This window comes from Athene noctua, chromosome 7, assembly GCF_965140245.1.
Source record: "Athene noctua chromosome 7, bAthNoc1.hap1.1, whole genome shotgun sequence".
NCBI lineage: Eukaryota > Metazoa > Chordata > Aves > Strigiformes > Strigidae > Athene > Athene noctua.
The window spans coordinates 18,181,458-18,208,985 of record NC_134043.1 but is presented as its reverse complement, the minus strand read 5'-3'; the positions used below and the strand labels follow the sequence as shown (position 1 = coordinate 18,208,985).

The following is a 27,528-nucleotide window of genomic DNA, read 5'->3' as shown; positions in this document are numbered from 1 at the left end:
GCTGGGGAAGGGGCAGAGGGTCTGGGTCAGGCCCCGGACTGTCCCCGCTGCTGTGGCTGGGGCGATGAGGCAGCCGGAGGAGGGAGGGAGGGCGGCCGGTGGGGAGCCCGGCCGGGGCCCGCGGGGAGGCAGGCCGGGTCGGCGGGGCGGGGGGCCGGCGCGGAGCCAATGGGGAGCTGGGGCAGGTGGAGGGGGGGTTAAAACCCCCCCCGGTGCCGGCGTGCGAGCGAGTGCCCGGGAGGAGGAGCAGAGAGGAGGGCTGCCCCCGAGGGCAGCCCCGCAGAGCACGGCGCGGCGGGGCCCCGCGGGTGGATGCCCGACGGTGCCGGGGCTGGCCCGGGGCTGCCCGGCCGGGCTGTGCCCTGGCAGGGGAGCGGCGGGGTGCCGGGGGGCCCGGCGGCTCCGTACGGGGCCGGGCCATGCCCAAGCCCATGGAGAAGTCCCAAAACTTCCGCATCGAGGCGCTCCTGGCTGAAGAGCCGGCGCGGAGCGTCTCCCCGCCGGGGCTGAGCCCCGCGGCGAGCCCCGGTCCCGCCGGGCGCTCCGACACCCCCTCGCCGCGGGCTCCACCGGCCGCCGCGCCCCTCGCCCCGGCCGGCTTCGTCCCCAAGCCCGGCTTGCTGCACCTCCCCGGCCCCGGGCTCGGCACCCTGCCGGCCCTCTACCCGTCCGCCGTGTACCCGCTCCCGGCCCTGGGGGGCCAGCACCCCGCTTTCGCCTACACCGGCATCCCCCACCTGCCGCCGCCCGGCGCGGAGCACCTGAAAGCGGCCGTGGCCGGGTCCCTCCCGCTGGAGCACTGGATCCGAGCCGGGATGCTGGTGCCGAGGCTCTCCGACTTCCACGGTGAGTGACCCGGGAACCGACCCTCCCGTCGGGTGGGACGCGTCTCTCGCCTCTTCCAGTCTCCGGAGGCCCCCGCCGGCACAACGGGGTGTAGACCCCCTCGGCGACGAGGGGCTGAGGCTCTTTGAGGCCGCCCCTTCGTGGCTCCCCAGCGGTTCGGGAGCCCGACGGGGGCGGCGAGCCCTCCGGGCTCACCCCAATGCGGGCTCTTGCTGAGCCCAGACCCGCTCCCCAGCCAGTGCAGGTTTGGGGGTGCCATTGGCGGGGGGGGGGTGGGCGCGACCCTCGCTCCGGAGACCTCGAGGGCTGCGGGACCGCTCCAAAGGGCAAAGTCTCGCCATACCCCGGCCTAGTGCTGCGGGACGGCCCCGAGGGGCACTGCCCGTCCCGGTACCGGCAGAGCAGAGCCGCTCCCGGGCCGGGCCAGCCGCCCCCGCCCCAGCTGCCGGTGCCGCACAGCCGCCGCAGGCTCGTTGGGCTTCGCTGCGGCGAGAAGAAAACGAAATAAAAGACACGGCGGCGGGAAACAGCACCAGGAAACGAAAAAATCCCTCCCGGTGCGGTCGGGAACGAATCCGCCCGGTCCGGCGGGATCTGCCCGCGGGGGCTGGGGCACGGAGGGATGCGCGGCTGGATCCGGCCCCCGGGCCGGGGCTCCGGGTCCCTGCCCGCCGCCGCGCACTGCTCGCGGGGACGAGGAACCGGCTCCGCGGGGCCGGTGAGCCCGGTGGGGCGGGAACCGGGCAGCCCGCTTGGCTGCAGCCCAGCCCCGGTCCCTCGTGGCATGCGAGGAGGGTGCCGGCTCCGAGCACGGCCCCTCGCAGCGTGGGCACGGCCAGGGCTGCGGGCAGGCACCGGACCCTGTGCTGCAGCGATGGGTCACGGGTGGGGATGGTCTTGCAGGACATGGACGGCACAAGGACCGACTTCAGGCTTTTGCCCCACCGGGGACTGTTACTGGCCCCCCGGCAGTGTGAGCTGGACCCTGCCCAGTGCTTGGGGTGAGCAGAGGTCTGGTCGCTGCAAAGATGGGGCCAATGGGCAATAAACCAAGAGCGGCTTGTTAATAACACCCAGTCAGAGTATCCAGATTTATTTGCTGAGTTTAGTGTTTTAATAACCTGGGACCCATAATTAATAAAAGTGCAAAAAGGAAGAATATGAAACAACTTATTCATTGCTCCTTCCTCAAATTATACCTGAGCAGGTTGAAGTGAAAGAGACTGCTCCCTTCCCCAGGCTGTCTCTCTTTCTTTGGCTCTCCCCGGACTGTAGGATAGGTCCAGCTGTGAAGTGGTGGCACCTAAGGATGTGGAATAAACCTCTGGTGCTACGGTCTGTATGCACCCTTCGAGCATGTCATTAAGAGCGGGGCGGGGGGGTGGAATCTCTGTTGGTGGTGAAACTCCTTCTTGCTTCTCTGCCACGTTGTCCTCGCAGGGTCTGGGTCTGTCGATGTATCTGAGCATCCCAGTAGCTTCATGCAGAGTTGTGTTTCACCAGGGTGGGATCACACCACTGCATCTGTCCCCACGGCCCTGAGCACAGCTTCTGGCCGAGGTAATGTAGAGATGTTTGTGCATTTAATTTGCATTTGTGCATCAGCCCCCACCCTCTCAAGTGCAAGATCTGCTCTAGAGCTGGTTGTCTCCAAAACCCTGATGAAAGGTGTCAAATCTCAAATCACCGGCATGAGACCAGCTTGCGGAGGGAGCTTTTGGGCTGTGCTAGGACGCATGGGAACAGCATGTCAGTGGGTCTTGTGGAAAGCACCGAGGGCTATTGGGCTCCTAAGGTAGCTCAGAGGAAGGAAAAGCAGTCTCTGACCCAAGTATTGCTTGATTGAGCCCTGGAGAGCCCAAAGCAGTAGAAACAAGGAAGACATGTGGAGGTGTAACAAGGATGCAGCAAAAGCTGGTAAAGCTGTTGATTTTTAAATCAGAGTGGCCACTGCCCCAATCCATACCCTTGCCAAAAGGTGTTTACTCCCAGATCTGGGGAGCCTTTTGAAGTGGGGACTCATTCTTCCCAGCCTGCCCTGTTTAGTACTTCAGCAATTCTCCTGCTGTACTTTTCTTGCTCCAGTTTGCTCCCAAGATTTGTCATGCCAAACACAGCAATCACTGTCCATTCTCTTTTGTTGCTTGGTCTGCACAGGAGGAGGAGGATCTGTAGGTCTCTCAGCCTTCTCTTTTCCCCACTACACAGCCCAGCTGCTTCCATCTCTTCTGAGTCAGGTTTCTATCCTGACTGCTTTCAAGGTTTTCTTCCAAATGTTCCGCTGTCTCAAAACACAGGGACCAAGCTATGCAGAGCTTAAGCTGATGCTTCCTTGAATCAGAAGGATGAAGCTTTGTGCATTTGCAGCTACTCTACCTGCCTGTACCTGCCCACGATCATCACTCCAGACTTGGGGGACTTAGCCTGGGTCTAGTCTCCTCTCCATGCTTCTCCCAGGGATCCTGCTCCCTTGGTCCTTGTTTCATGTTATTCTCAATGCCATGTAGACTGTGTCATCAGATCCTGTTCCTTGTCCATCAGATCCTTGTTTCAGTCGGCTGGGAACATTTGGGTTCTCAAGTGTGTTCTCAGCCTTTCCCCTTGTGGGCTTGCTGCAAGTCACTTTGCAGCACACCTTGTCCTTGTAGTCACCTGGACTGGCCCCAGCTGCATCTTATGGCTGTATCTGGGCTCATATTGGCCCAGTGTGCTGGCCACGGTGTGGGGATGGGGACAGTGGGGTGGGTATGCAGGGACAAGAAGGGTCACCCACCTAGGACATGCTGCCTGCACAGCCCTTCCGCATTTCTCTGAGGAGGGTGGTGGGTTGAGCAGGAGCCTCCTCCTGTTGGCACAGGACTCCTGGGTTGCCTGTAGTTCCTGGGTGCCCTGTCCCAACACCCAGTCTAGACAGATGGACAGACTTGCCTGGCTGAGGTTTCCAGAGTGACTGAGCACAAGTGTCCATGCTACTGGTTCTGGTCGTGTTTAGCTCTTCAGGTAGCAGTGGACTGGAAGAGATGAACCTAAAAGCCTCCTAGGACATGTTCTGGGGCATCCCAGAGGGAGGTCACCCTTGTGATTTATTTGTAAGGGATTTCAGGACTAAATCCTGGAATAAAATCCTTCTTTAGCTGCCTATGTAGAGATGTTTTGTGGGCAGAGTCTAGTTTGGTCTCCTGGGGACAATCAGGGTAGGGGAAGGATTGGGACAGTCTCTGAACTGGATCTGCAGGCTCTGTGGGGGTGCATTGCACACACTCACCCTGCTCTCACCTGTGTATGGGGAAGTAGGATGCCGGAGGGATGGTCTGGGACAGTGGGTACCCTTAGGAACCTGGCCTGGGCTTGGGTGCTGGGATGGCTCAGAGAAGTGCTCCTGCTGCTGTGCACGCGGGTGCTGTACCTTCCTCGCTAGCTGCCTCTGCGGAGCCGCAGGCAGCGCCTGCCTGCCTCTGCTGCAATGCGGAGTGAGAGGGCTGGGTGGGAAGGCCTGAGTGCAGGAACAGGCATGTCCTCACTGCAGCTGGTGGGGATGCTGCCTGCCCTGGCTCCACTGCTCCCAGCCTGGGTCCCTGTCCTAGGGCTTTGAGAACCTCCTGAACTGCACAGGGGGAGCATTTGGCACCAGGGTGCTGTGCCTATTAGTATTTCTGGGAGCTGTGATTTATTTGCCCTGGCTATCAGCGTGGAAATGCAGCACAGTGGTGGGAGACAAGTGAAGAGACCCGCCTCAGTGGAGAGTTGTGGGAGTGGGGAGTGGTGACATACAGCTGGAGACTCAGGAAGACCAAAGGATTCTCTGTGGGGGACCTGCTTCTCAGCTGGCTTTCCTGAGACACTGCTTCTCTGCATCACCCACTTATCACCTTAAGCCCGGGTCACATCCTGCCCACAGCAGCAGAGAGCTAGCTGATGGGCTGTGCTGGGCTAGGAGAGGGAACAAGATAAGTCATACTAAACGGCTTCAAGAAGCAATGCCTTCTGAGGCTCACCAGGTGCACAGTGGTCTGGCATCAGCAGGAAACATGGGCTGTAAAACAGCTGGCAAGCAGCAATCGAGAGCAAAGGACTAGCAGGGGTATCAAGTGCCCTTACACGTGTTGCCCCACTGACAATGGTCAGGGCTGCTGGCAGGCCAGGGGAAGCCTCTGGTGATGGCGCTAATGCTGGTGAGACCACCTCTCTCCCTCCCAGCCCTGACATTTGGAGGAACACCTCCAAGGCAGACAGGGTGTTAATTTCCTCTCCTTTATCTGCCAGTCCACAAAGTTAAGTGAACTATAGCTAAACAAACCAAATTAAAACCAAGTGGGTTAATATCAACCTAGGATTACCCTTGTTATCAAGTAGACGGAACTGTATCAAATAAACCAACAATTTTTTATAAGCTTTATCTAATTATCCAGGAGGCAGCTGCCATGTAGAGCTCCTGGCCTCAGACTCGGAGGGCATTCCCGGTTCCAGGCCAAGCAATTTATTTACTGATATTGCAGCCAAATGCCAGGTACCCATCAGGGGGTGCAAGCTCTGCCAGGCTGAAGGGATATTGAGATGAGCTGCGATCCTGGATGTAGCACTGGAGGAGATGGCTGGGCAGATAGGAAATCCTTTGGCAAGCAAAGGTGTGATGCTGAGGCAGTCACTGGTATTCTGGTAGGAGCTGAATAAGGGGGAGAACCTTCCCAAAGGGTTACTGGTTGTGATGGGGATGGGTTCATAGCTCAGCTGGCAGGACAGAGGGAGATAAACCCTGAGGGGATGCTTGCTGTTCGTCCCTTGGGAGGGTGCTGTCCATGTCCATGTGACAGCCTGCCGTAGGACAGGGCAGGACAGCACTCCATGAAGCACACTGGAGCTACCAGCTGTCACAAGACGTCGTTTCCTCTTTGCATGGGAAACTGAAATCTACTTCATACCCTCGGACTCCACTTTCTCCTCCTCCTCCTCCCTTTGCTCCTTCACCTGTGAGACACTGCAGACCCTCGTCCTCCATACTCTCCCCACATGAAGGAGCCAGGGCCCTTTAGGGAACCCAACACAGGTCTGAGGCCAGAGGTGTTGGTTGTTCAGGCCCACACTGACCTGTTGCTGTGGGTGGCTGGAAGTTGGGTGTACCTTAAAGCTGTGTTGGTTTGGACTCACCCCATCTTGTCTGCAGGCCATATCTTGGACAAGTTAGGATGGGGAGCAGTGGTGATGGGTAATAGCAGCTGCTGAAGGAAGGATGTATTGTCAGAGGAGGTCACAGGTTAGGTGGCAGCCACACTTGTGTAGGCTGGGCTTTGGACTGGTGGTGGCTTGAACAACACCACACAGGGGTTTGAGGGTTGGGTTTGTCAGCACTGGGGCAGGAGGACGGCGGGGGTTCCAGAGTAGTCAGGGTCTGTACAAGGTTCGCAATGGGCACCACTGCACTGAGCGCGAACTGGAGACACTGAGATGGAGGAGCTGGGGCTAGCAGAGGGACTATGCTCCAGTGCTTGGTCCTCTGCATTGGTAGGCATTTGGGATATATCCTGTTTGGATTTATTTGGCTTTTGGTCAAACTTTCTGTTCTTCTCTTCCCTGCTAGACTAAGCAGCTCTCAGCCTCTTACCTGGGGAAGAGAGTCAGTCCCCCGGGGAGGGGGGGGGGGGTGTTGTTAAAGCAAGCTGCCTCCCAGCCTCCTCTGAAGCTGGACAGACTGAACTCCTGCTGCTTTTGTGGTTGAGACTCACTTCTGTTCTTCCAGTCTTCCCACATCTGTTTTTAGTCTGACCACATTTGACCTTGAAGGAGGAGGCACAGAGGAGCCTTTCAGGGTGGTCTGAAGGATTTCCATGCTTCCCAGAACCAGGATGCAGTGCCCTAGGAGCTGAGCCCTGGGCTCTCTGCTTTAGGGTGGAGAATTCAGGCTGTGGATATGATATTTCTTCACCCCTGGCAAAACAGCCTCCAGCTCCAGAAAGCACAGAATTCCTGGATTACTGGATGCTGGGATGTGGGCACATCTTCTTCCCTTCTCTTTCCTCAAAGCATCCTCTACAGACCATGCCCCGAAAGAGGACCTGCTCAGAGGGACCCTTCCCTGACCCAGTACAGCCAGCCTGTGCAGTGCAGCCCCACTTCAGGGAGGGACTGAGGCACCAGGTGCCCCAATGCACTCTCCTGTCTCTGGCAACAAAGGGGGCTTGCTGCGTGCCAGAGCCCTCGGGCTGCCGGACACTGCCTGGGGCTGCTTTGTGTTATGCTCCCCAGCAGTCCGTCCTCCCCACCAAGAAGCTGCAAGGGATGTTAGCTTGGGCTGCCCTGTCCCTGCAGATGCTGGTCCCCATGGCACCTCCTTTCTTTAGCTGAGGGGAGCCTTGTCAGGTCCCTTTGCCCCTGTGTCTCCGCCAAAGTTTTGTACAGCCAGAGCACCCACAGCCATCCAGAGCCCAGACGGCAGCCGAGCACTGCAGAGCTGAGCCATCTTTCATCTGACATTCGTATTTGTCCCGGAAATCCTTTGAGCCTCTCATTTGGTTTTAGCCTTGAATATGTTTTGTGTGCAAAATAATGCACCATGTGTGTGTGTCAGAGCCATCAGCACAGCATGCCTTTGTTCAGTCCTGAGTCTAACTGGCCAGTGGCTGCAAGGTGGGTCCCACAGGCTGTCTCTCCTGGCACTGTGGTGCTGCAGGTGCGGGAGGAGCCGTGTCCATCTCTGCTCCCACGAAGAGTTTGCAGAGCCCCACCCCAGCCTGGGCTCTGCCTGTTTTACCCATCCCACCCAGCATCCAGGTACTTGGGATCAAACCTGGATCGTGATCAGTTAATGCCCCCTTCATAAATTCCTACCTCGTGCGTCACCACTCTGTTTGTGAAGGGCTCGGTGGACACTTTGGGAGATGGGCAGGTTGGGATCAAAGCTGGAATCTGGGGGAGATAACGTGGATGGTGCCCCATGCCCTGCAAAGTGGGCGACCTGGAGCAACCCTTGCCAATCAGGGCACGTCTCTGGGGCCACGATGCTCCATCTTGCCCCCCGAGACGTATCAGTGGGGACGTGCCAAGGACCTTTCCCATTAATGCCCCCCCAAGCCACTCTGGCACTTTACTCCCAGCTGCAAACCTCTGGGTTTGATTGCCACTGTGGTGCTGGGAGAAGCAGTAAAAGCTGAACCCCGGAGTGACAATAAAGCCAGCAGAGAGGAGATAAGCGGGGATCAAACACGGTGCGGCAGCCACCTCACGCTGGACTCTCAAAGGCCCCTTTGTTCCTGCTGCCTCCTGATTCAGTGCCGCGCTGCCTTCAAGGGCTGCGGGTGAGATAGCGGGGCTCATGGGCAGCCCTGCCGCCGCAGCCCCTGGCAGTTGGGCAGCCACCTGCATGGCCTGGCAATAAAAAAAGGAGGATTAATTTCGGTCACAGGATTGATTCCAGTTGCACACTGAGGCCTGATAACTTATCTTGCTGGTTCCTATCAGCCATGCAATAAAGCCATTATTGGGGCGGGAGATGATGGAAGAGACACTCACCTTCCTCCTCGTCCCAGGCTTGGTGAAGGGGTGTCCCCTCCACACCGCTGCTTTCTGACCCCTGCCCGCTGTCTGTTCCACAGCCACCCCGCAGTCTGGCTTGATGGGAAAGTGCCGTCGGCCCCGCACAGCCTTCACCAGCCAGCAGCTCCTGGAACTGGAGAACCAGTTCAAGCTCAACAAGTACCTGTCCAGACCCAAGCGCTTTGAGGTGGCCACGTCGCTGATGCTCACCGAGACGCAGGTACCTTGGTCCTGGGGGGATGGAGCATAGCACCAGGCAGCTGTCAGGGAGGGAAGTCAAGGTCATGGGCAATGCTGATGCCCCCCGCTTGGATGCCATCAGCTCCACACCCCACTGCCACCATCAGCACCTCTTTCCAGGGCATCTCCTGCAGAGACCTGCCTGGTGGGCTCCAGGCTCTTCTCTTGCAAAGGGCATCCCAGAAATACTGCTCCTCTTTTTACCCGGCATCCCCAGCTTGGGTTTCAGAGCCTTCCCATCCCTTGTTGCACTGTGGGAGGGGGCTTTTTGTGAGGCTAAAATTAAAACGTCCCCATGCATGTCCTTGAGCATTCTGCAGAGGCTGGACAGTGGGAAGGGAGCAGTCCCCTGGGTACTCTCTCCCTGTGACAACCTCAGCCTCCTTGAATAGATCTGCAGCACTACAGGATGCCCTGCAACAAAGAGGCTTTGGGGGGACCCTCCATGCAGGGAAGGTGAGGGGGTGAGTGGGGACAGGATGGGGCAGGGGGACACACTCTCCCCTGGGGGCTCTCCCTCGGTAGGTGAAGATCTGGTTCCAGAACCGCCGCATGAAGTGGAAGCGGAGCCGCAAAGCCAAGGAGCAGGGGGCTCAGCCGGAGGCCGAGAAGCAACGAGGGCTCAGCAAAGCCTGCGAGAAGCTGCTGCCCAGCGAGCCCCAGGGACAAGCTACTGAAAGCCCAGAGTTCATGGGGCGCAGCCCTGGCTCAGGCTTCCTGCACCACAGCACTGCTGAGCTGGGCTACAGCCCGGACTCCTCCTGCTCGGGAGGTGAGGAGGAAGAGGAAGAGGAGGATGAGATGGGTGCCACGGAGAGGAAGATCGGCTCTGTGTTGTGAAAGGCGGACAGAGCCAGCCAAGGAGAGGGGCCAGGCTGCGGCATTGGGGGTCTCTTTGCTGGCAGACACAGACTGTGCCTGAGTGGAGCAGGGGGGGCTGCAGGGCACCTGCCCCCCTTTAACTTATGTGTGTTTGGATCTTATTTAACTCGTAATTATTCCTCTATGTGTATCTGGGAGAGTACCCACATCCCTCCCCTATAAAGCTGTTATCCAGATGCCTGTGCTCTTCCTTAGGGGTTGGGAGGTCACCGCGCTGCCCTGCCAGGGTCCCTGGGAACTGGGTGGGGGCAGCAGACTTGCACAGCTGGCATCCTGCTGGCACAGCTGGAGGGGAGAGACCCCGGACCCTCCTTTGACTGTGTGCTGCCCCTTCTCTGCTGGTATGACAGTTCTTGGAGCAGCACATCCTTGCGTGGTGCCAGCTGCCTTCCCTTTGGTGGCATGGAGGGCTGGGAAGGAGGATGCCCAGGATGTCTGCCAGCCTGCCCTGCCTCCTCCTGCATCTGTGGCATCCCTGGTGGAGTCTGCGCTTTGCAGGGCAAAACTAATCTGTCCTGCAGAGCAAAGCTGGTTAATTGGCTAATGCAGCAGTGCTGTTTTCCATGCTGCAATTAGCCTGGTTGCATCAGTGTGGCATTGCCCCAAAGTGAGGCGGGGATGGAGCCCTCCTGGATTTAGAGAAATGCTCAGACTCTTTTTGAAGGCTCAGTGCTGTGGTGAGTCCCCCCTTCTCCAGTGGTGATGCTGAAACACTCTCACTTTCTGGGCTCATTTCATGGTCCTCTTGGGACCCTCCTTACTCTGGTTGAGTTCAAATCAACCCCTAATAGCAGGATGACAGCAGACATCCTCTGCCACCTCCCTAGAAGCACTAGGGTTAAGTCCTGCCCCCTGCCCCCAAGGCGAGCAGGCTGCCCTTGTCCTCAGGATGCTGGAGGGTCCTGGCAGACCCTATAGACCTCTCATGCCTCCTGCATGCTTTCTGGGTCTCCCCTTGGGGATGCTGAGATGGCCGTGAAGGCAGAGGGGCCAGCCCTGCAACGTCCAGCCTCCTCAGCCCGAGGGTGCAGCCCTGCTTCACCACACCACCACATGAAGGGCTATAGGAGCTGGGCAGACTAGGCAGCCCGTGGTGTCTCCCTCCTGCCCACGTCCTGCTGTCCCCTCTTCTCTTCTCCTTGTCCCTGCCTGGGGGTGGTAGAGAGAGCTGCCTCCCCCGGGACATGGGGGTGGGAACTGCTGGGGGGCAGCAGCCCCCAAGGAGCCCTGGGTCACCTCCAGCAGCCAGTCAGTAAGAGATGGGACAGGTAAGTGTTGGTGTGGGGCTCTCACACCTCACAGGCTGGGTAACACCTGGCAGCTGCTGATGCTGTCACAGGGATGGGGGGCAGCATCCTGGGCACAGGGGGACAGTTGTGACGCTTTTGGGACAGAGGGATGGACAGGGAAGCAGATGGTTGGAGACAAGAGCATGGGGACGGATGGACTGATGGACGGACAAACAACGGTCCTGTGTGGGGTGACAGTGACCCACAGTGGCTGCTGCCAGCTCAGCAGCTTCCCCCTGGGTGTGAGCCATCCTCGGTTCAGTCCTTTGTCCCCAGGCAACACAGCCCAATGCATGGCAGTGGTGTCCAGACCTCTGGCACTACCCGGGTGAGACCTCTGGTCCTGGGGATGGTTCAAGGGCAACCCTTGCTCCAGGGGAGGAGATGGGAGTCAGGGCAGGGGCTGGATGCCAGGAGCCTGTGATGGTTAGTGTAATATGGAGCAGGAGAGGAATAAATGTGGGGAAGGGGGTGGAAAGACAGAGAAGGAAGTGAAAGGAGGGGAGGGAGAAGTAGGAAAGGATGGTACCCAGTTCCCTGCCATTGAACTGCAGGGACAGCGGGGTGGGAGAGACCCAGCACCCCAGGAGATCTGTGCACCCCCCAAGGAGGCACACAGGACTGGGCATGTAGATGCTGGCAGATGCCAGGCCACAGCTGCAGAAGCCTCAGAGCTAAAGACATCTACCACCCAATGTACAACCTGGTGCTCTGGCAGTGGAGGAGCAAGGAGAGGACCACAGGCTGGAGCACATCAGGGCAGGGCTGAGGTGAGGGGGACAGGGACAAGCAGGGGCAGAGAGGAAAAAGAGAGAAGGAAAGCAACAAAAAAGAGAGTGCCAGGAAAGGGAGGGGATGCTGAAGGGATGTCACAGACTTAAAACGTTCACCTTGATGGGCTGTGACAGGTTTAATTTCCAGAGTACAACCATTAAAGTGATGGATGGGAGGCGTTCATCTCGCGCCTGGTGCACGCGGGCCTGCTGTGGCTGAAAGAGGGTTTGTTTTGTTGCTGTTATTTATGAGGTTGTTTCTGCAGGAGCAAGGAACTCGTCCAGTACTGGGGGGACAGAGCAGGGGACACGATTGATTCGGGAGGAGTTGGGGTACTGATTTATGGCTCCTTACGTGGATGACTCACGTTGTAAACATCGACAAATACCATTAAAGATGCATCTCCTCCCTGCCTCTGCCCTGGCACTCTCCCCATGCTGCGGGATGCAGTCAGACCTGCTCTCCACCACGCTGCTGCCTGTGCACCACGGGGGGGCTGTCTGGCCCTCTGCATCAGGGACACAAGGGTTCTCCTCTCCCTGAGGGACATCCAGGGCCCTGGAAAGATGCAGGAGTGACCCCACGGTGGTGGTGGTGCCCCATGGGAATGATACCAGGGATACCTAATGGGCTTTCACAGCCAGGGGGGCAACCCAGCCTCTGTCCTTCTGCCCCTTTACTGGTCTTGACACCATAACTTCTTTCAGCAGCAGTCACAGTTTGTTATTGGTGTCACCAATGCCCCAAGGAGCTTGGGGTGCTGCCCCATCCCAGGGTGCTACCCCATCCCTATGCCAGCACTCTCCAGCCTGTTGCACCCCTCTCCCCATCAGCATCCCTACCTCTTAGCCCTGCAGCCCCCTCACTCACCCATCCTGCACACCCATGTACTTCACAGCACCCCCTTTGCCGACTCAGCTTTGCGTTTGTGTCCCTCCCCTTCACCCATCCTCATCACCCCTCTCCCCTGAGCTCTCTCCTGTGCCTCTCCACCTGCCCCCTGCATCCCCTGCACCCCTTGGGGTGCCCCCCACCCCCACTCCATCTCCCTGCTCCTGAACTCCCCCGTCTCCTCCTGGTCCCCGTCTTCCCCTGCACTGCTTCCCGCCCCCCCGCCATCTGCCCCCCGCACATCTCCGTCTTGCCCCTGCATCCTCTGAGGCCCCTGTCTACCCTCCACAGGCCTCCATCCGCCCCCTGCACCCCCGAGAATTCCCCACCTGCCTCTGCACCCCGACACCCCATCTTCCCCTGCACCCCCCGCCCCGCTCCGCGCGTCCCTCTGCTGCCCCCTGGCGGACCCCGCCGGCGGCCGCCGCACCCGCGCCCCGCGTGAGATTTGACCCCAGGCGGCCGCCGTCGTTGCTCCGGGAGATGCCGCCGCCGCCGCTGCGTCCGGTCTCCATAGCAACAGGGCCGGGGCCCCGTGGCGCGGCCGGCAGCGGGACCGGACCGGCACCCGAGGTGGCCCGAGCTCTGCTATGGGGAGCCGGTCTGGCCGTGCGGGCCCGGGGGGCGGTGGCGGCACGGGGCCTCGGCCCTGCACCGGTGGCAGTCGGGGTTACAAAGGGCTGCACCGTGCCCCGGGGAGCTGGGCAGGCTCTCGCTGTAGGGAACAAGGCCGTGCCACAGACATCAGGGTTTTAGGGGGCCCGGCAAGGCTGTAAAGCAGGGCCTTGCTATACCGGGCTCCCTGAGTCGGCAGTGGGCTGGGCAGGGCTGTGCTGTAAAGGCCCGAGGAGAGCTCTGCCCCAGGGGGCTGAGCCGCCCGTGAGGCGCGGGGGGGGCATGGTCTGTGCCAAGGAGGCTGCTGTGGCAGCCTGGGGACAACGCGGTCTGTGGAGAGGGCTGGACTCAGCTGGTGAAGTGGGGACACTGCTGGGGACACTGCAGCCCCTGCAGGGAGGTGTGCCGCCCTGAGCCTGAGGAGCGTCCTTGGGCCTCTGGGATCGCCCACGTCTTGGCAGCAAAGACTCTCTGGGTGTGCAGGAGCAGCGTGCGTGAGGACTTTTTCCTCTCGTTTTTCAGATGCTTGCTCAGGTGCATGGTGAGCCCCAAAACTCTGACTCTTTTCGGAAGATGCGCTGCGGCTGTGTCAGGAAGGTGAGTGGAGGAGCAAAAGGTGCCGTTGTCATGGGTGGACTTACGGGCAGGGAGAGGAGAAAACCAAAATACTCTTTAGCTTTAGCTTCCCTCGTTCATGACATCCGTTAGTATCTGTTGTTGGGGCTGTGGCCAGGAGGTGTCTCCTCTGGACTCCTAGAGCAGGGCTTTTGGTGACTCCTGGAACTTTGCCGCAGGGTGGCTCCTCCCGTCCTTGCCAGAGTCAGAGACATTTAGCGTAGAGAAACAGCTGTTTGAGTGATTTCTCCTCCCTCCTTTCCAAACTGCTAATGTCCCCGTTGCAACTCCCTAAGCTGTCTGCAAGAAAGGCAAAGAAGAAAGGCGTGTTCTGGGGCATTGAGGTGGCTGAAACACTCAGGTGGCATGGCTGGGAACTTGGAAAAGAAATGATCAAACATCTGATCTTGAAAAATGTTCATGAGAAAACCCAGAAGCTGAGCTACAGGTGCGTGGGAAGTTTCTTTCTCCTCCATACTCCTCACACTCTCACTGCATCTTCATCCCTCCTGCTGTATCAGTCATGTTAGCACCTTTTCTTGGATGCATCTGGCCCCTCTCCCCTTGAACATTGTGCTCGAGACAGCGCATGCACACTTACATAGCAGGACAGAAACCTGCTAATTCAGAAGCACAGCCCTTGTTCCTGGCAGGAATATTTTAAATGAAATGCCTTTTTAAAATTCTGTTTTGCTGATACTTCTGTCTGTGAGGCATTTCCAGTCTAGTGAGATTTTAATTGTGGATGTATGCCAGCCAGTCACTAGTGTGTCCTAAAACCATTGCTCCCGCGAGTCCCACTGGATGTTGAGCCATTACAATGCTCCCTGTGACCCTCCCCGCTCTGAAACTCAAATGTTTCTGCCAAATGTGTTTTGTTCATGTTGCATGGCCTGGCAACGTAAAATATTGTTCAAGGAAGGCGTAGAGACTTAGAATTGGGAATGGGTTTCCAGGACACCTGGGTTCTGCCCCTGTTTCTGCTGATTTGCTACCAAGGTACCCTTGGGGTCAGGTGTGTAAAGTGCTTCTGATTGTGGGGTCTGGAGGTTTTGATTCTTTATTATCTTTTCTGCTATCTAACTTAACAACAGCTGTATGCCCTCAGACAAAATCTCTTGTTTTGATTTCATTATCCAGATGTCCTTCCACGCGATTCTTCTTCACTGTTTTTCCGCAGCCGATCACTTTGAGTCCTGGTATGTCCTTAAGTCTGCCCATCGTTTTCCGGCCCACTGAAAAGGTAAAGTGGCAACATCAGAACTGTTCTCAGTGCTCAGGCTGGCTTTCAGGGGGGCAGTGGGCCTCTGTCTCTCTTGTCCTTTCTGATCTGTTTTCACTTGAATGAACCTGTCCTTAGAGAAGGTTCTAGCATGTAAAGACTGACCTTCCTACTCTCCCCACATCTTCATCACCTGAGGGAGCCCTAACCCCTGACTCCTCTGCAGAGTTTGCCAATAGTTAAGAGAGGGCTCCTCACAAAAAGCATTCCCAGTTTTCCACATGCTGCTTCTGGCCATGAAATCAGTAAGATAAGGTGCTTGAACTGTCCACACCTGGTTTGATCTCAGGGAGACCCAGCTGGGTGGTTTTAGTGCAGAACCTTTGGTTGAGGGACTCACTCTCTGCTTTCTTACAGGAGACCCCAAAACCTGTAAACTGAAGGGCTACTGATTTTCTATAAGGGATATGTCAAAGGCCCCCCTTCTTTTGGATGGGGTGGGTTTCTTTAAGCTTTATTTTTAACAGCAATTATTCTGTTTACCCAGCCTTTTTTTCTTGATTTTCAGCTTGTTCCTGGTGTCTGTCTTGGCTCTGTGTGTTGATCTCTGGCTCTTGTCCACAGCTGTATGTCTTTGATGTGAATCTCAGTCCTAGCCACAGAGCGTGATCATTGGGCGGATTCCCAGTACCCTGCTCTCTTTAGTATCATGATTTTCTGATGACTGTTCAGTGTTCCCTTTATGAAATAAGCTGCTGGCCTTGTTCCATTTTCAGCAAATAGTTTGTCTGCACCACATCAGTTGCTAGAGCAGGAAGCTCCCTTTCTCAGAGAGAGCAAGGACTGTGTGTGCTGCAGTGCCCAAGGTCTCTCCTTACCTCTAGAAGTAATACTCAGGAGAGGTGACGATTGGGGAGCATAGAAGACACATATCTTGCAATTCCTTCTATCTTAGCTGGTTAGCAGATGTCCTGGGGCTATTAATCCACAGTGCTGTCAACGCTGCATCTTTAAGTTGTGTGTTATCCGCTTAGGTCTTTAGCTGACAAAGCACTTAATCAAAGACTAATATTTCTGTGTTCATGGAGCTCAAAGAAAGGTTGTGCATGCTTCAGTTTAGCTGAATTGGGATCCTGAAAACACGGAAATAAATCCATCTGCATCAACACTAATCAGGCAAAACAAATGTGGTCTTCAACTGCTCTCTCTGAGGATGTTTGTGTGTCCCCTGACAGATGAGGAGTATGCCTGAGTACCTTACTGCCTGCCTTTTCTGAGCACTTCATGCGTGGTCTGTTCTGCACAGAGGCCTTCCCTGGTGCCTCTGTTGCTGATGGTTTTGTCCCAGCAGTCTCACAGAGGTGAAGGTGATGGGTGTTCAGGGGTGGAGATGCAGTACCTGCAAGATAGAGCCTGTCTAACTGCCATCTTCCCTTGCTTTTCTGTGCAGAGGGAGTATGAAGACAGCATCTGCTTTAAGAAGGCTGAGGGTGAGTTCTCTGTCACCCTGCGTGCTACGCTTCCGCACCCATGTTTGTCCTTCCCAGCTGCTGTCCAGTTGCCTGTCTGTGCTGTCCACAATGTCACGGAGACAACGTTCCCTGTGCGCAATGTTAGGTGAGTGAGACGTGGCTGGGCAGACCCTCTTTCTGTTTTGTCAGGTATTTTGCCGCCTTCTTGGACTCTCCAATGAATGCAGACCATTCCGGTTGATATTATATCTGCTGGCTGCCTTAATAGGCAGCAGACCTCTGCCTCCTCTGAGGTCATGGCAGAAAAGGCAGCAGAAATGGTAGTACAGGTCATATTTCGCTGTGGGCACATCTTGGCACCTCACATCTGTCCATTTCCAGCATATGCTGAGAACCAACCACACACAGGAACCAGCATGGTGTCCCACTGAGAACATTACATATTCACAGGAGAGGCCTGGGCTTCTAGTTAATCAAAGGCAGCCTGCCTGAGCAATCAGCTGGTAATATTCTGGTCTTTCTGTGACCTGACTTCTCTTCCCTCAGCACAGGAATGCCATAGGGATGGCAGTGGAGTTGCTGGTGCTCAAGCCAAAATCATTAATTTGGAGGCAGGCAATACAGAAGCTGGAAAGTCTCTCCAGTGCCTGCTCTTAAGTTCATGGAGCTGCCCGAAGCAGTGGCACTATTCTGCTCCCAGTTACCAAGGACAGTCTTATTTTAATGAGGGAAGGACAGTAATTCAGGCAGTATTGTAGAAAGGAGTGCAGTGAAAGGAGAAGGTGTACTTCCAACCATTCACAGTGAGAACAAAATAACCTTTACTAGTTGGAAAATTGCCTGTGCTCCCCAAAGCAGTCAGCTGATGCTGTAGGAGGGTGGGAAAGACAGAGGGCACATGTACCTTCAGCAGAGCAAAGTATCAGCCAGAAACGATTTCAAGTGATTCATTCTCTTCTTAGAAAAATCATTTGTGCTGACTGAGAGGTCCAGGGTGGTGAAGGATATGGATGGTAAGTAACACACTGCTTGGAATCAATAAAATATAAAAAGCCAATGGTATGTCATGTTCTTTGCACAAATCAAACAAGCAAAGGGAGTTCTGGAGAGTTGAATGAGGTATTAGGAAAACAGCTCAGACCTCTCTTCTCACCTGGGCATATAACAGAGGAACAAATGTTCCTTTGGAATTAAGTAGCAGCAAATTTAGATACAGGAAAAGCAAATACTTCATTCTGGAGCTGATTTATTTGCTATCACATGATGAAGCTGAGGAATTTTATAGCTATTAATAAACTTCTTAGATGTAATAGCTAAGATTCATTAAAATGGGAACAGAGCATTTGCAGAGACTAGAGACAAATTTCTTCCCAGCATCACATACTTGGCCAGATGCATTAGGGATCCTGCCCTTCAGCATTGGTTTCTTCACATCCTAACTGAATAACCCACTGGGAAACGTCCATCCTATGTGCGATTGCACAGGCAGCAAAGGATCCGTTCATCTACTTCAAACGTATCTCCATTTCCCAGTGATCTCGCTACTGTGTTTGCCTGGGAGACACCAAGCCCTTTCTACATGATTCCTGACTGCGGTGTGCTGGACCCCGGTGCTGAGTGCATGGTCAGGGTGGTCTTCCAACCCAAGGTGGCTGTGGTGTATGATGTGGCAGCAACATGCTGGTTTGGAGGTGAAGAGAAACAAATGAGGACTATTCAGCTAAAAGCCCTGGGTGAGTCTTTCTTACATTTAACCCTCAAAGGAGTGTGCGTCATCCCTAACTGTGGAATAGCATTCCATGGGGATACACAGAGGTGCTGTGCTCTGAGGCTGTGCCACAGTTGGCTCAACCCACTGATGAGCAAGTGAAGCCCACGGTTTGAAAGTTGCCTGTGAAATTATCTAATGTACTTCTGTCAATTTGGAAGTGTGATCTGAAGAGACACAGGGTCCAATATGCCCTGTGGCTTGCTTTGGCCAAACCAACATTTCTGGAGCCTGCTTAATTTGTCAGAGGGGAAGAAATGAGAGGATTTCATTGGCACAACGCAGAAACCTCCAGTAACTCCTGGTCTTGTCTGCACTCAGTCTCTCCTGGCTGTCCCTGTTAGACAGAGAGCCAGAGGGAAATTTTTAAAGCTTTCTGGATGCAAGCTAGAATAAGCAATGGTTTCATTACCAAGTCCTTACCCGAAGTACCTTGTTGGCCACTGACAAACAAAAGATGTGACTCTGAATTTAGCAAATTAGGGCTGGAAGGGTGTTTATTTGGTTTAAACCATGGCCAACTTTGAAGGTAGATCCAACTCCAGAGTTACCCGATGTTGTTCAGGGGCTTATCCAGCTAAGCGCTGAGTATCCCAAGAATGGAGATTCCACCTCTCTTTCCTAACCCAGTATATTATTCCCTTTAACAGCCAAATATCCCTACCTGCGAGTGAGTGTGACAGGGGAAGAGTATGAAGGTGTACAGACTGGAAAGTTTCGGGATGTGCTGTGCTTTGGATCAGTGCCAGTGGGGAAAACTGTGGAGAAGAGTATAGAAATCTTCAACATGTCTGTGGTATGTGGAGAGGGAGACTACTTCTTGTGAGAAGTTGGCATGTTGACACATTTCCCTGGGATATGCAGTCTTGAGTGTCTCCTTTAATGCTGTGAAAATAATCTGAGTGGGAATGTGAACAAAACAGAGATGATGAGCCTTCCCCTACCAACCAGGCCATCCACCCTTGCCTTCCAGCTACAGTGCTAGCTGCTCATCCATTTGTAGCATGGTATGGCAGTTCCCACCTGCTTCCCGCTGCACTTGGTCCATATCAGCCAGGCACTGTTGCCTTCCACACCCTGCAGCTCTCCTGCTCACCCTGGACAAGCCCATCAGTCCTGTGTGGAGTCTCAAATTGGTGGTCATGTGTCCCAGGCAGCTGGTGGATCTTCTGCTGTTCTCGGAGGACTGCAACCTGGTGATTTACTCTCAAAGTCCAGTGGGCTGCATTTGAGCACCTTGTTCTTTGTGGCAGCTCAGCCCATCCCAGCCCATTAAAAGATGGATGTACTCAGAGACTGCTGACCTGGATGACAGCAGTGCTGACTTCTCCACAGGCTCTGCAACTTGGGAGTGGCAAAGACATACTCATTTGTTATACTGTTATTATTCACACTGCTCAGCATCCCCAGGCAAGGATCAGGACCTTTTTTAAGGGGTTTGAAGGAGGCATCAGAGCACCAGTCTTGGGTTTTGTGAAAAGGAGATCGCTAGACAAGGTGGAACTGTGGATGAAAAGAAATAAGTTATCTGCCTGCCTGTCCACCTGGTCACATCAGTCAATGAGGCTACTTTGGCCTCCTGGGACACCTTGAGCCATCCTCGCCCCTACCAGGAGGGGCACTCCAACCCCAGAGATCACCAGGACATTTTACTGCAGCCCACTGACTTCTGAGCATGTTGTGGGAGCTTGCTGCCAGCAGTACTCCAGCAGGACAGGGTTGCAGAGGTTTGCACAGCATTTCTGTGCTGAGCTGCAGTAGCCTTGGTGTTCCTGGTGGTGTTCAGCTCTGCTGAAAACTGCAGTTCTTCACTAATCAGTGTCCTGCATTCAGAGCTATCCTGGCTCCTATCGGCTCCTTTGTTAACCTTTTTTTTTTTTTTTTTAATGCTTGCAGGTTGATGCACCATGTAGGATAGAAAGAGCAGAAGATCCTCTGCTTCGAGATCATGTTTTCTCTTGTGATGTGTCCCATGGTGTTGTCCCAGCCAAAGGGAAACTGGTCTTGTTCATACGATTTCAGCCTCAGACAGTAGGAGAGCACAGTACAGACTATTTCACTGTTATATCTGCTGGATGCCTCCTGCAGACTGTCCTGAAGGTGGTTGGCTCATGTAAAGGTACCAGAGTGAAAGTCTTCCCTGCTTCTCCCCATCATCATTTTAGCACTGCAGGGGAAGGGCTAGTGCTCAGGGAAGGATTAGGGACTCTCACAGCCCTCAGTCATAGACTTTACATTCTGCTGGGGTCCAGGCTGTTCCTGGTGCACCATTTGAGGTTTATAGTTGCTTGAGACAGAAGTGAGACTGCTGGAAGTGAATGTCCAGATGTTTAATAGGACTGGTGGGTTTGCCAGTAAGGTGATTCTGGTTTGGGGGGATCAGTTAAGTGCAGCAGTGGCTTGTGACATGTTGACAAACAGCTATGACAGGTCCAGGATCTGTCTTGCCTGTTGTTGTGCTAGGTCCTTTGGTGTCCCTGCACCAGTATTTTCTGGATTTTGACTGGATCAATCTTGGGGAAAGTCTGACGCAGACGCTGAAAATCAGCAACACATCGGATGTCCCAGCATATTACCAGTTTGACATTGATGGCAGAGGGAGTGTCTTCTCCTTGGATCGCCCCTGTGGAGTCTTGGAGGGCACCACAACACTAGCGCTGAAGGTGACCTTTCGACCTACTCACCCCATCAGCTATCACCGCAGAGTGGTGTGCCTTGTCCACCATCAGGTATGAGAGGCTAAGGGTAGTGTCTTCATTCTGAGACAGCTCACAGGGGTCTTTCGATGTAACCCACCAGGACTGGCCTCTCTCACTTAGCCCCCAGAAATCTCTTCCTACTGCACTTCCACTAATACCTGTCATACAATCATTTAGGTTGGAAAAGACCTTTACAATCATTGAGTCCAACTGTTAACCTAACACTGCCAAGTCCACCACTAAACCATGTCCCTAACACTGTGTTTACACATCTTTTAAATACCTTCAGGGATAGTGATTTCACCACTTCCCCGGGCAGCCTGTTCCAATGCATGACAGCCCTTTCAGTGAAGAAATTTTTCCCAATATCCAATCTGAATCTCCCCTGGCACAACCTGAGGCCATTTCCTCTCATCCTGTCACTTGTTACTTGAGAGAAGAGACTGACACCCACCTTGCTAGAACCTCCTTTCAGGTAGTTGTAGAGAGTGATGAGGTCTCCCCTCAGCCTCCTTTTCTCCAGACTAAACAACTCCAGTTCCCTCAGCCACTCTTCATAAGACTCGTGCTCTAGGCCCTTCACCAGCTTCGTTGTCCTTCTCTGGACACGCTCCAGCACCTCAGTGTCTTTCTTGCAGTGAGGGGTCCAAAAATGAACACAGTATTTGAGGTTCAGCCTCACCAGTGCTGAGTGCAGGGGGAATGATCACTTCCCCGTCCCTGCTGGCCACGCTATTGCTGACACAAGCCAGGATGCCATTGGCCGCCTTGGCCACCTGGTCACACTGCTGGCTCATATTCAGCCGATTGTCAACCAACACCCCCAGGTCCTTTCCTGCTGGGCAGCTTTCCAGCCACTCTTCCCCAAGCCTGTGGCATTGCATGGGGTTGTGTGACCCAAGTGCAGGACCCATGCTCTTGTTGAGCAGAATCCCCATGGTGCAGGTTCCAATCAGCAATGGAGGGCTGATGTGGACAGACAAGTCAGTAATGCCTGTGGGTAGGGTGAGGTGCATCCTTGGTGGCTCCTGTCCATTTAGGTCTCTGAGTTAAATTTAGCTGCACAGATGTGCACTGAGTGTCTTCAACTTTCACGCCAGTTTCAAGAAAGTTCCCGGGCCACATCAAGACATAAAGTAGTGACAGTCTAACATGCAGATACTAAGCCTTTCTCAGGCATGGTTTTGAAAGTGAGGTAGCAGGATAGTGTAACTCTTAAAGCAATCACAGAAGGGCAATTTATTTCTTGTTATCCTTTCTGGTGTTTTCCCAGGAACCCATGTATGTGGACTTTTTTGGTACCTGCCATTCAGACACAGCTAAGCCAGCCATCCTTCAGGCAAGACACCTCTCCTGGTACCGAACGAACATGGTGAGGGGACTGACCTTCTACCCCCCTGATATCCTGAGTGTGATGCTGAAGGATGGGAAGTTGCAGATGGATGATAAGGGAGCCCTCGTGCTGCCCCTCGAGGTATGAGGTGCCCTCTCTGGAGTCTACAATACTCCTGTGTTGTTCTCTGCAGATATTGGGCTTCTGTTGCACAGGTCAGACAGATCAAGAAGGACTTGCAGGTGTCAGACTGATTTCTTTAGTATCTTTGCTGTTAATGTTGCCAGCACACACCAACAGTATTTTTGTCTGTTGGGTCTTACCCAAGCTCAGCCACTAAGCCACCTTCTGGCTTTAACTCAATCACAAGGTCTTCTTTTGCTTCATGTAGTTTCATATTGAGGACTGGTTTACAAACAGGGGCCTCCTTGAAGACTAAACTTTGAGCTTTGATGGGAACTGTTGCTGAAGTGCATCTTGCATGCCCTCTTGCTCATGAAGGCAATCAGGACTGTAGCACCTGGTGTCTTCCACAGGCACCCTTCCCCTGCTCACACTGAGATGTTTCCATTCTGTAGATTGCTCAGGACAAGCCTCCCAAAGAGTACTTTGAAGCCAACTCCATGACTGAATATTTCTACGATGGTGTAAGCAGCAACCTGGTCTTGTTTCCCCCTCATGTTAGTGTCAGTCCTAGGGAGTACGATTTTGGTTGCTGTGTGCCGCTTCACAAGGCAGAACCGCTTCTTCTCTGTGTGACCAACCACACCAAAGGAAATATCACTGTTACCTGGACTCCAAGCCATAGCAGTGCCTTCCGAGTGATCCCTGAAATCTGTGACATCCCACCTTTGAAGTCGTCAGCCTTCCAAGTCCTTTTCCAGCCCACTCAGCTCAACAGTCTCTATGGAGTGGAGCTGGAAGGTTTTGCCTTCTACAAGGTTAGTACAAATTACTAAAACCAGATTCCAGAGAGGGCCTAGCAAGCAACCGTTTGCAGGCTAAAGGCTTTTGGGGGAGATAAAATTCAAATGGAACATTTTATTTTGAATTTGGCAAACTGGCATCTTTATTAACTCCTTTGGTCACTTCTTTGATACTGGTGGGTTAAAATTTCTCCTTTTCCTGTGTCCTGGCAAAGATAAATCAGCAAAGTATGCCACAGCTCATGCATATGGACAGTTACACTTGCTCTTACCCCCAGTGAATATGAAGTAACATACACCTCACTGGAGGAATTGCTGTGAATCACTGCACTACTGCTGTAGATGGGAGCCTGCACAAGGATAGTTGTTGTGACCTGGGTGATGGGCAGTAACTTGTTTTTTTGTGTCTGGCCCTCCACAAGAAAAGCTGCTGAGGGCACTGAATACCACTGCAGCCTTTCCTCCCATGGGATGTAGGATTCATGTCACAGAAGGCTGCAATTTTAGGAGTTTTAGCCTGTAGAACATCCAGAACCGGAAGCATCTTGGTAGATAAGAGAGCTTCATTACATTGTTGATTACTCTTCTTGTGTTTTTCTCCCTTCTAAGCCAGTGTGGAGGATATCTGGGAGTAACTTTAGAGTCAGGAGTTTCTTAGGGTCAGGTAAAGGAGAGATAATTATTTTCAGTCACTCACTGTTAAGTGCTAATTTAAGTATCTCAAACTGCACTAGAGTGTCCTTCCCTAAGGCAACACTTGTAGTATCACAGAGTAGCTTGGCTAGTCCTTCTGCTTGAAAGTCACTCTGAAATGTAGCTATTTGGGAAAGCAGCAGTCATGTTCCTCATATGGCACTGGTCAGTCCTTCTTCCCTAAAAAAGACAATTCCTCAGCCCCAGGGATGTCACTGAAAAAAACTGCTGCTTGTGATGACACATGCACTTGAAGGTACCTTGCCACCCTCCCTTCCTGCATGCATTCTGTTCTGTTCTTTGTGTGCCTGCAGGTGCTGAGACACTATAGCAACATTGAGGAGGATGCCACCATCTGTCCATCCTGGTGTCTGACTGTCAGGCTGAGAGCACACACATATGAAGTGGAACGGGAGCACTTCATCCCACAGTACATCCTGGATGTCCCCAAGGTGTGTAACTGATTGATGTTTGGATCTTTGCAGAGACGCTCAGTGTTTACCTCTGAAGTCTTTACTTTGTCTACCATTGTACCATCCTGAGATACGACCTAGGTGGTTTCTGATAGTGTGGAGACTCCTGCTGTGACTCTTTCTCCTGCATTAGCTTCTCTGCCTCCAGTGTGTCAGGTTGCACTGAGCATCTCATTAGCTCTGAGAGGAAAGCTGTTGGGATCTCTTTCTGTTTAAGTGGACATAGGCACTGACAAGGGCACTTAGTCCTCTCCCAGGAGCCTCAAACACTCTGCATACACTTAGGCAAGTGGAGAGCAGTACACAGAATCCACACTTATGGAAGCGAAGTGGTTGCAAGGTAGAATGGAAGTTTCACTGACTCTGCTGTTTCTGTAGGAGAAGAAAGTATTTTTCTTATGAGGTAAAGTGAGACCTGAACATAGGGAGTAAGAATAGTCTTGAGAACCTCTTAGAAAATCTCAGCAGGAGAAGCGTGTATTGGATATGCATGAGCTGGGGCAAATTCCAGCCTGCTGGAATTCTTAATCCAGGAGGTCACTATCCATGCAGAGGCTGCAGGCCCCAGCAAGTAGCTCACTTATTGGATGAACAGAAAGCGTTGCATAATGGAAAGTAGCTTCGCTGGTCCCATGAGCCTGTGAAAGATGAGGGCCACTATGGGAAGAGAGAAGACCATAACATGTATACACTTGAGTTATTTCTTCTTTCCTTGAGGAGAAGCAGTTGCAAAGTTCTCCATAGACTCAGGATAGTGTTTGCTGGAACCTGGAATTCAACATAGTGAAAGCTTTTACTTTAAACTAGTTTTCTAAACCCAGTGCAAACAACCCTTCTTGCTTGTCTCCAACAGGTTTTTCCTCCTGTGGCTCTCAATACTGATACCTACTGCAGTATGCTGCTCTTGAACACAGGCACCTCTTTGATCACCTTTGGTGTGAACCAAGCTGCCTGTCCCTCTGTTTTGGTCAAGCCCTGTTCAGGACACATCATTCCAGGAGGCCACCAGATTTTCTTTCTCTCCACTCACCCAGTTAACACAGTCTTGCAGCAGCATGTCCTGCCTTTGCAGCTGAATTCTTATCCTGGATACACCAAGGTAGGGAGAGGGAAGGTGGTGAGGGAAGATAGTGAGGAAAGTTTTGTTCCCTTGTAGTCTTCCCTTTTGCCAGTGACTTGCGTTGTGATCCCTGTTATATCTCCTAAAGGTTAGTTTGGATTTTTCCCTTTAGAAATAGGAATGAAATAATATTTTCAACAGTTAAGGCAGGATCAACAGTGGAGATAGAAGGTGCTTGTGGTGCCAGACATCCTGTACCCCTTGTTTCCTTGGGTTTCCATCTCCTGGAATGCACCATACTATGCTCAGAGCCCTCCTTGACAACACAAACTAAAGTCCTTCCCCTCTGCCTTCAGACTTGAAGTTTTGTTCTTGTTCTCTTTTGGAGAGAGCAACATCTTTGCAAGGTCCCTCCAGAGGTAGCTGAGACTTCTAGCCAATGACTGTTACTTTTCCCTTAATTCCACAGGAGATTGCTCTTCAGAGTTGTGGGGAGTCTCTTCTTTTGCTCTTAGAAGGTGATGGAAATCTATACTTCAAGCCTGTATATATAGGGACCTCATCTACACGAATGTATACCATAAAAAACTGCACAAGGCTACCCATGGTTTTCTCATGGAAGATCCATCAGTCTGACAGCAAGATTCTGTCTGTCAGCCCCACTGCAGGGATCCTCCAGCCCTGTGAAGCCATGGTAAATTCTTCTACCAAAGCTATATTTTGCTCTCTACAATACAGCTGTGGAGTGTTTAGAGCAGTAATGTAAGGGCTGCCAATCCTTGGGTCATTAATGCCAAAGGTGGAGAATACCAGTCAGTGTCTTAGCTTTGGTTCCTGCCCAGCATTTGCAGTCATGCTGGTTCCCATAATGTGGATTTGCCCAAATGTGATGACATTCTCCTTAGCTACAGGAACAAAGGGGTCTTAAACAGGCACTAGGTAATGATGCCCTGGATGGGACTGGGCATTAACACAGCAGCAAGTTTGCTGTGCATCGGGAGATGTTAATAGACAGAGGACAGACGAGAGCACAAGAGGGGTTATGATGTTGATCTTCTGTTCTCCCACCTGTAAATCCAGGTTCTAAATTTCTACTGTATTCCCTGAGTGCTTTTTGAGAGTAGTGAGGACTGGCATATCTCCACAGCCTGGCTTTGAATATCTGACTGTGCATTCCTAATATGAACCTTTGACACAGGCAGAGATGGTGGGGCACTGAAGGGAGAGTGGACCCAGAGTTGTCTGTAGAGGACTAGGTTGGCTGTAATGGAGGAAGGGGCTGTGCACATTGTGTAACCATTGTGGTGTATAGGCTTGGCTCTGGACTGGAGCTCCTCTGAGTGCTGTCCTTCCCCCTTGTAATTTCAGGCTCAGGCGTGGACTTTTACTCCTGACAAGGAGACCAAGTATCTGCTGCGTGCTATGGTGTTTGTGAGGAGGAAAAGCCCAGACCCCGTGTCTCCCAGAAGTGTCCGTTATGCCTTACGGATTGTTGGAGAGGGGGCGCTGGCCACCATCAGGGTAAGGAATCGGGGCCCACTGGGTAGTAGGAGGAGTGCTAGCATGGGATGGGGGCCTTGGGCTTCCCCTTTTTGCACAATCTGTACTGGAGGCAACCAATAAACATTTACATCAAAATTCCTAGATGTTACTCTCAGTGGAGATGACAGAGCTGATTCTGGCAGCCTTATGGCAACAGCATGATGTAAATGTCCTGGCTTTTCTCCTATTATCTGCAGATCTGTGCAGCCACTTTAATTTTCAGGCAGGTTTCCCAAAGAACCAGAGCTAAATAATACTTTCTAAGTCATTGCCCAGTGTCAATCATGTTGGACAGATACATAGAAATGTCTTAGAGGTGTTTAGTCACTATAAATTGCATGCAAGTGGACGACCAGCCAAAAGAGAGGGGGACTTTTAATGCAGTCATGGAGGGACCAGCAGACTTGTCCCACATGCAGCCTCCTAGCTAGTGTCCTCACAGCCCTGAATGTGCTGCATCTTACCCAGCCAGCAACCCAAACAACAGTAGGAGAGCCTTTGGAGGAGGGATTGATCCCCTTGCAGTTCTGTTCCAACATCTCCCAGGGCATGATAGGCCCTACACAAAGCAGGGAGCCCTTTGCACTGCACTGTGCGTGCCAAGGGATTGGCATGTGGTGAGATAAGTGGTGGCTACACTTGACTGCTACACTCGATGTGT

General features: G+C 53.3%; 1 protein-coding gene and 1 pseudogene across 1 annotated transcript in view; both read left to right on the top strand.

Moving 5' to 3' along the window:
• Nucleotides 1–312: 312 nt before the first annotated feature.
• LOC141962782 (uncharacterized) lies at nucleotides 313–9,453 on the top strand (annotated as a pseudogene).
• A 3,538-nt stretch (nucleotides 9,454–12,991) lies between these two features.
• CFAP65 (cilia and flagella associated protein 65) overlaps nucleotides 12,992–27,528 on the top strand; it is a 33,411-nt gene continuing 18,874 nt past the window's right edge. The window contains 15 exon segments of the mRNA XM_074910611.1: nucleotides 12,992–13,022; nucleotides 13,587–13,661; nucleotides 13,976–14,127; nucleotides 14,820–14,922; nucleotides 16,352–16,518; nucleotides 17,907–18,106; nucleotides 18,792–18,937; nucleotides 20,038–20,260; nucleotides 20,605–20,870; nucleotides 22,114–22,314; nucleotides 22,752–23,114; nucleotides 24,107–24,244; nucleotides 25,119–25,364; nucleotides 25,795–26,019; nucleotides 26,694–26,846. Coding sequence (XP_074766712.1) covers nucleotides 13,587–13,661; nucleotides 13,976–14,127; nucleotides 14,820–14,922; nucleotides 16,352–16,518; nucleotides 17,907–18,106; nucleotides 18,792–18,937; nucleotides 20,038–20,260; nucleotides 20,605–20,870; nucleotides 22,114–22,314; nucleotides 22,752–23,114; nucleotides 24,107–24,244; nucleotides 25,119–25,364; nucleotides 25,795–26,019; nucleotides 26,694–26,846 — 2,658 coding nt within the window. The 5' untranslated portion in view covers nucleotides 12,992–13,022.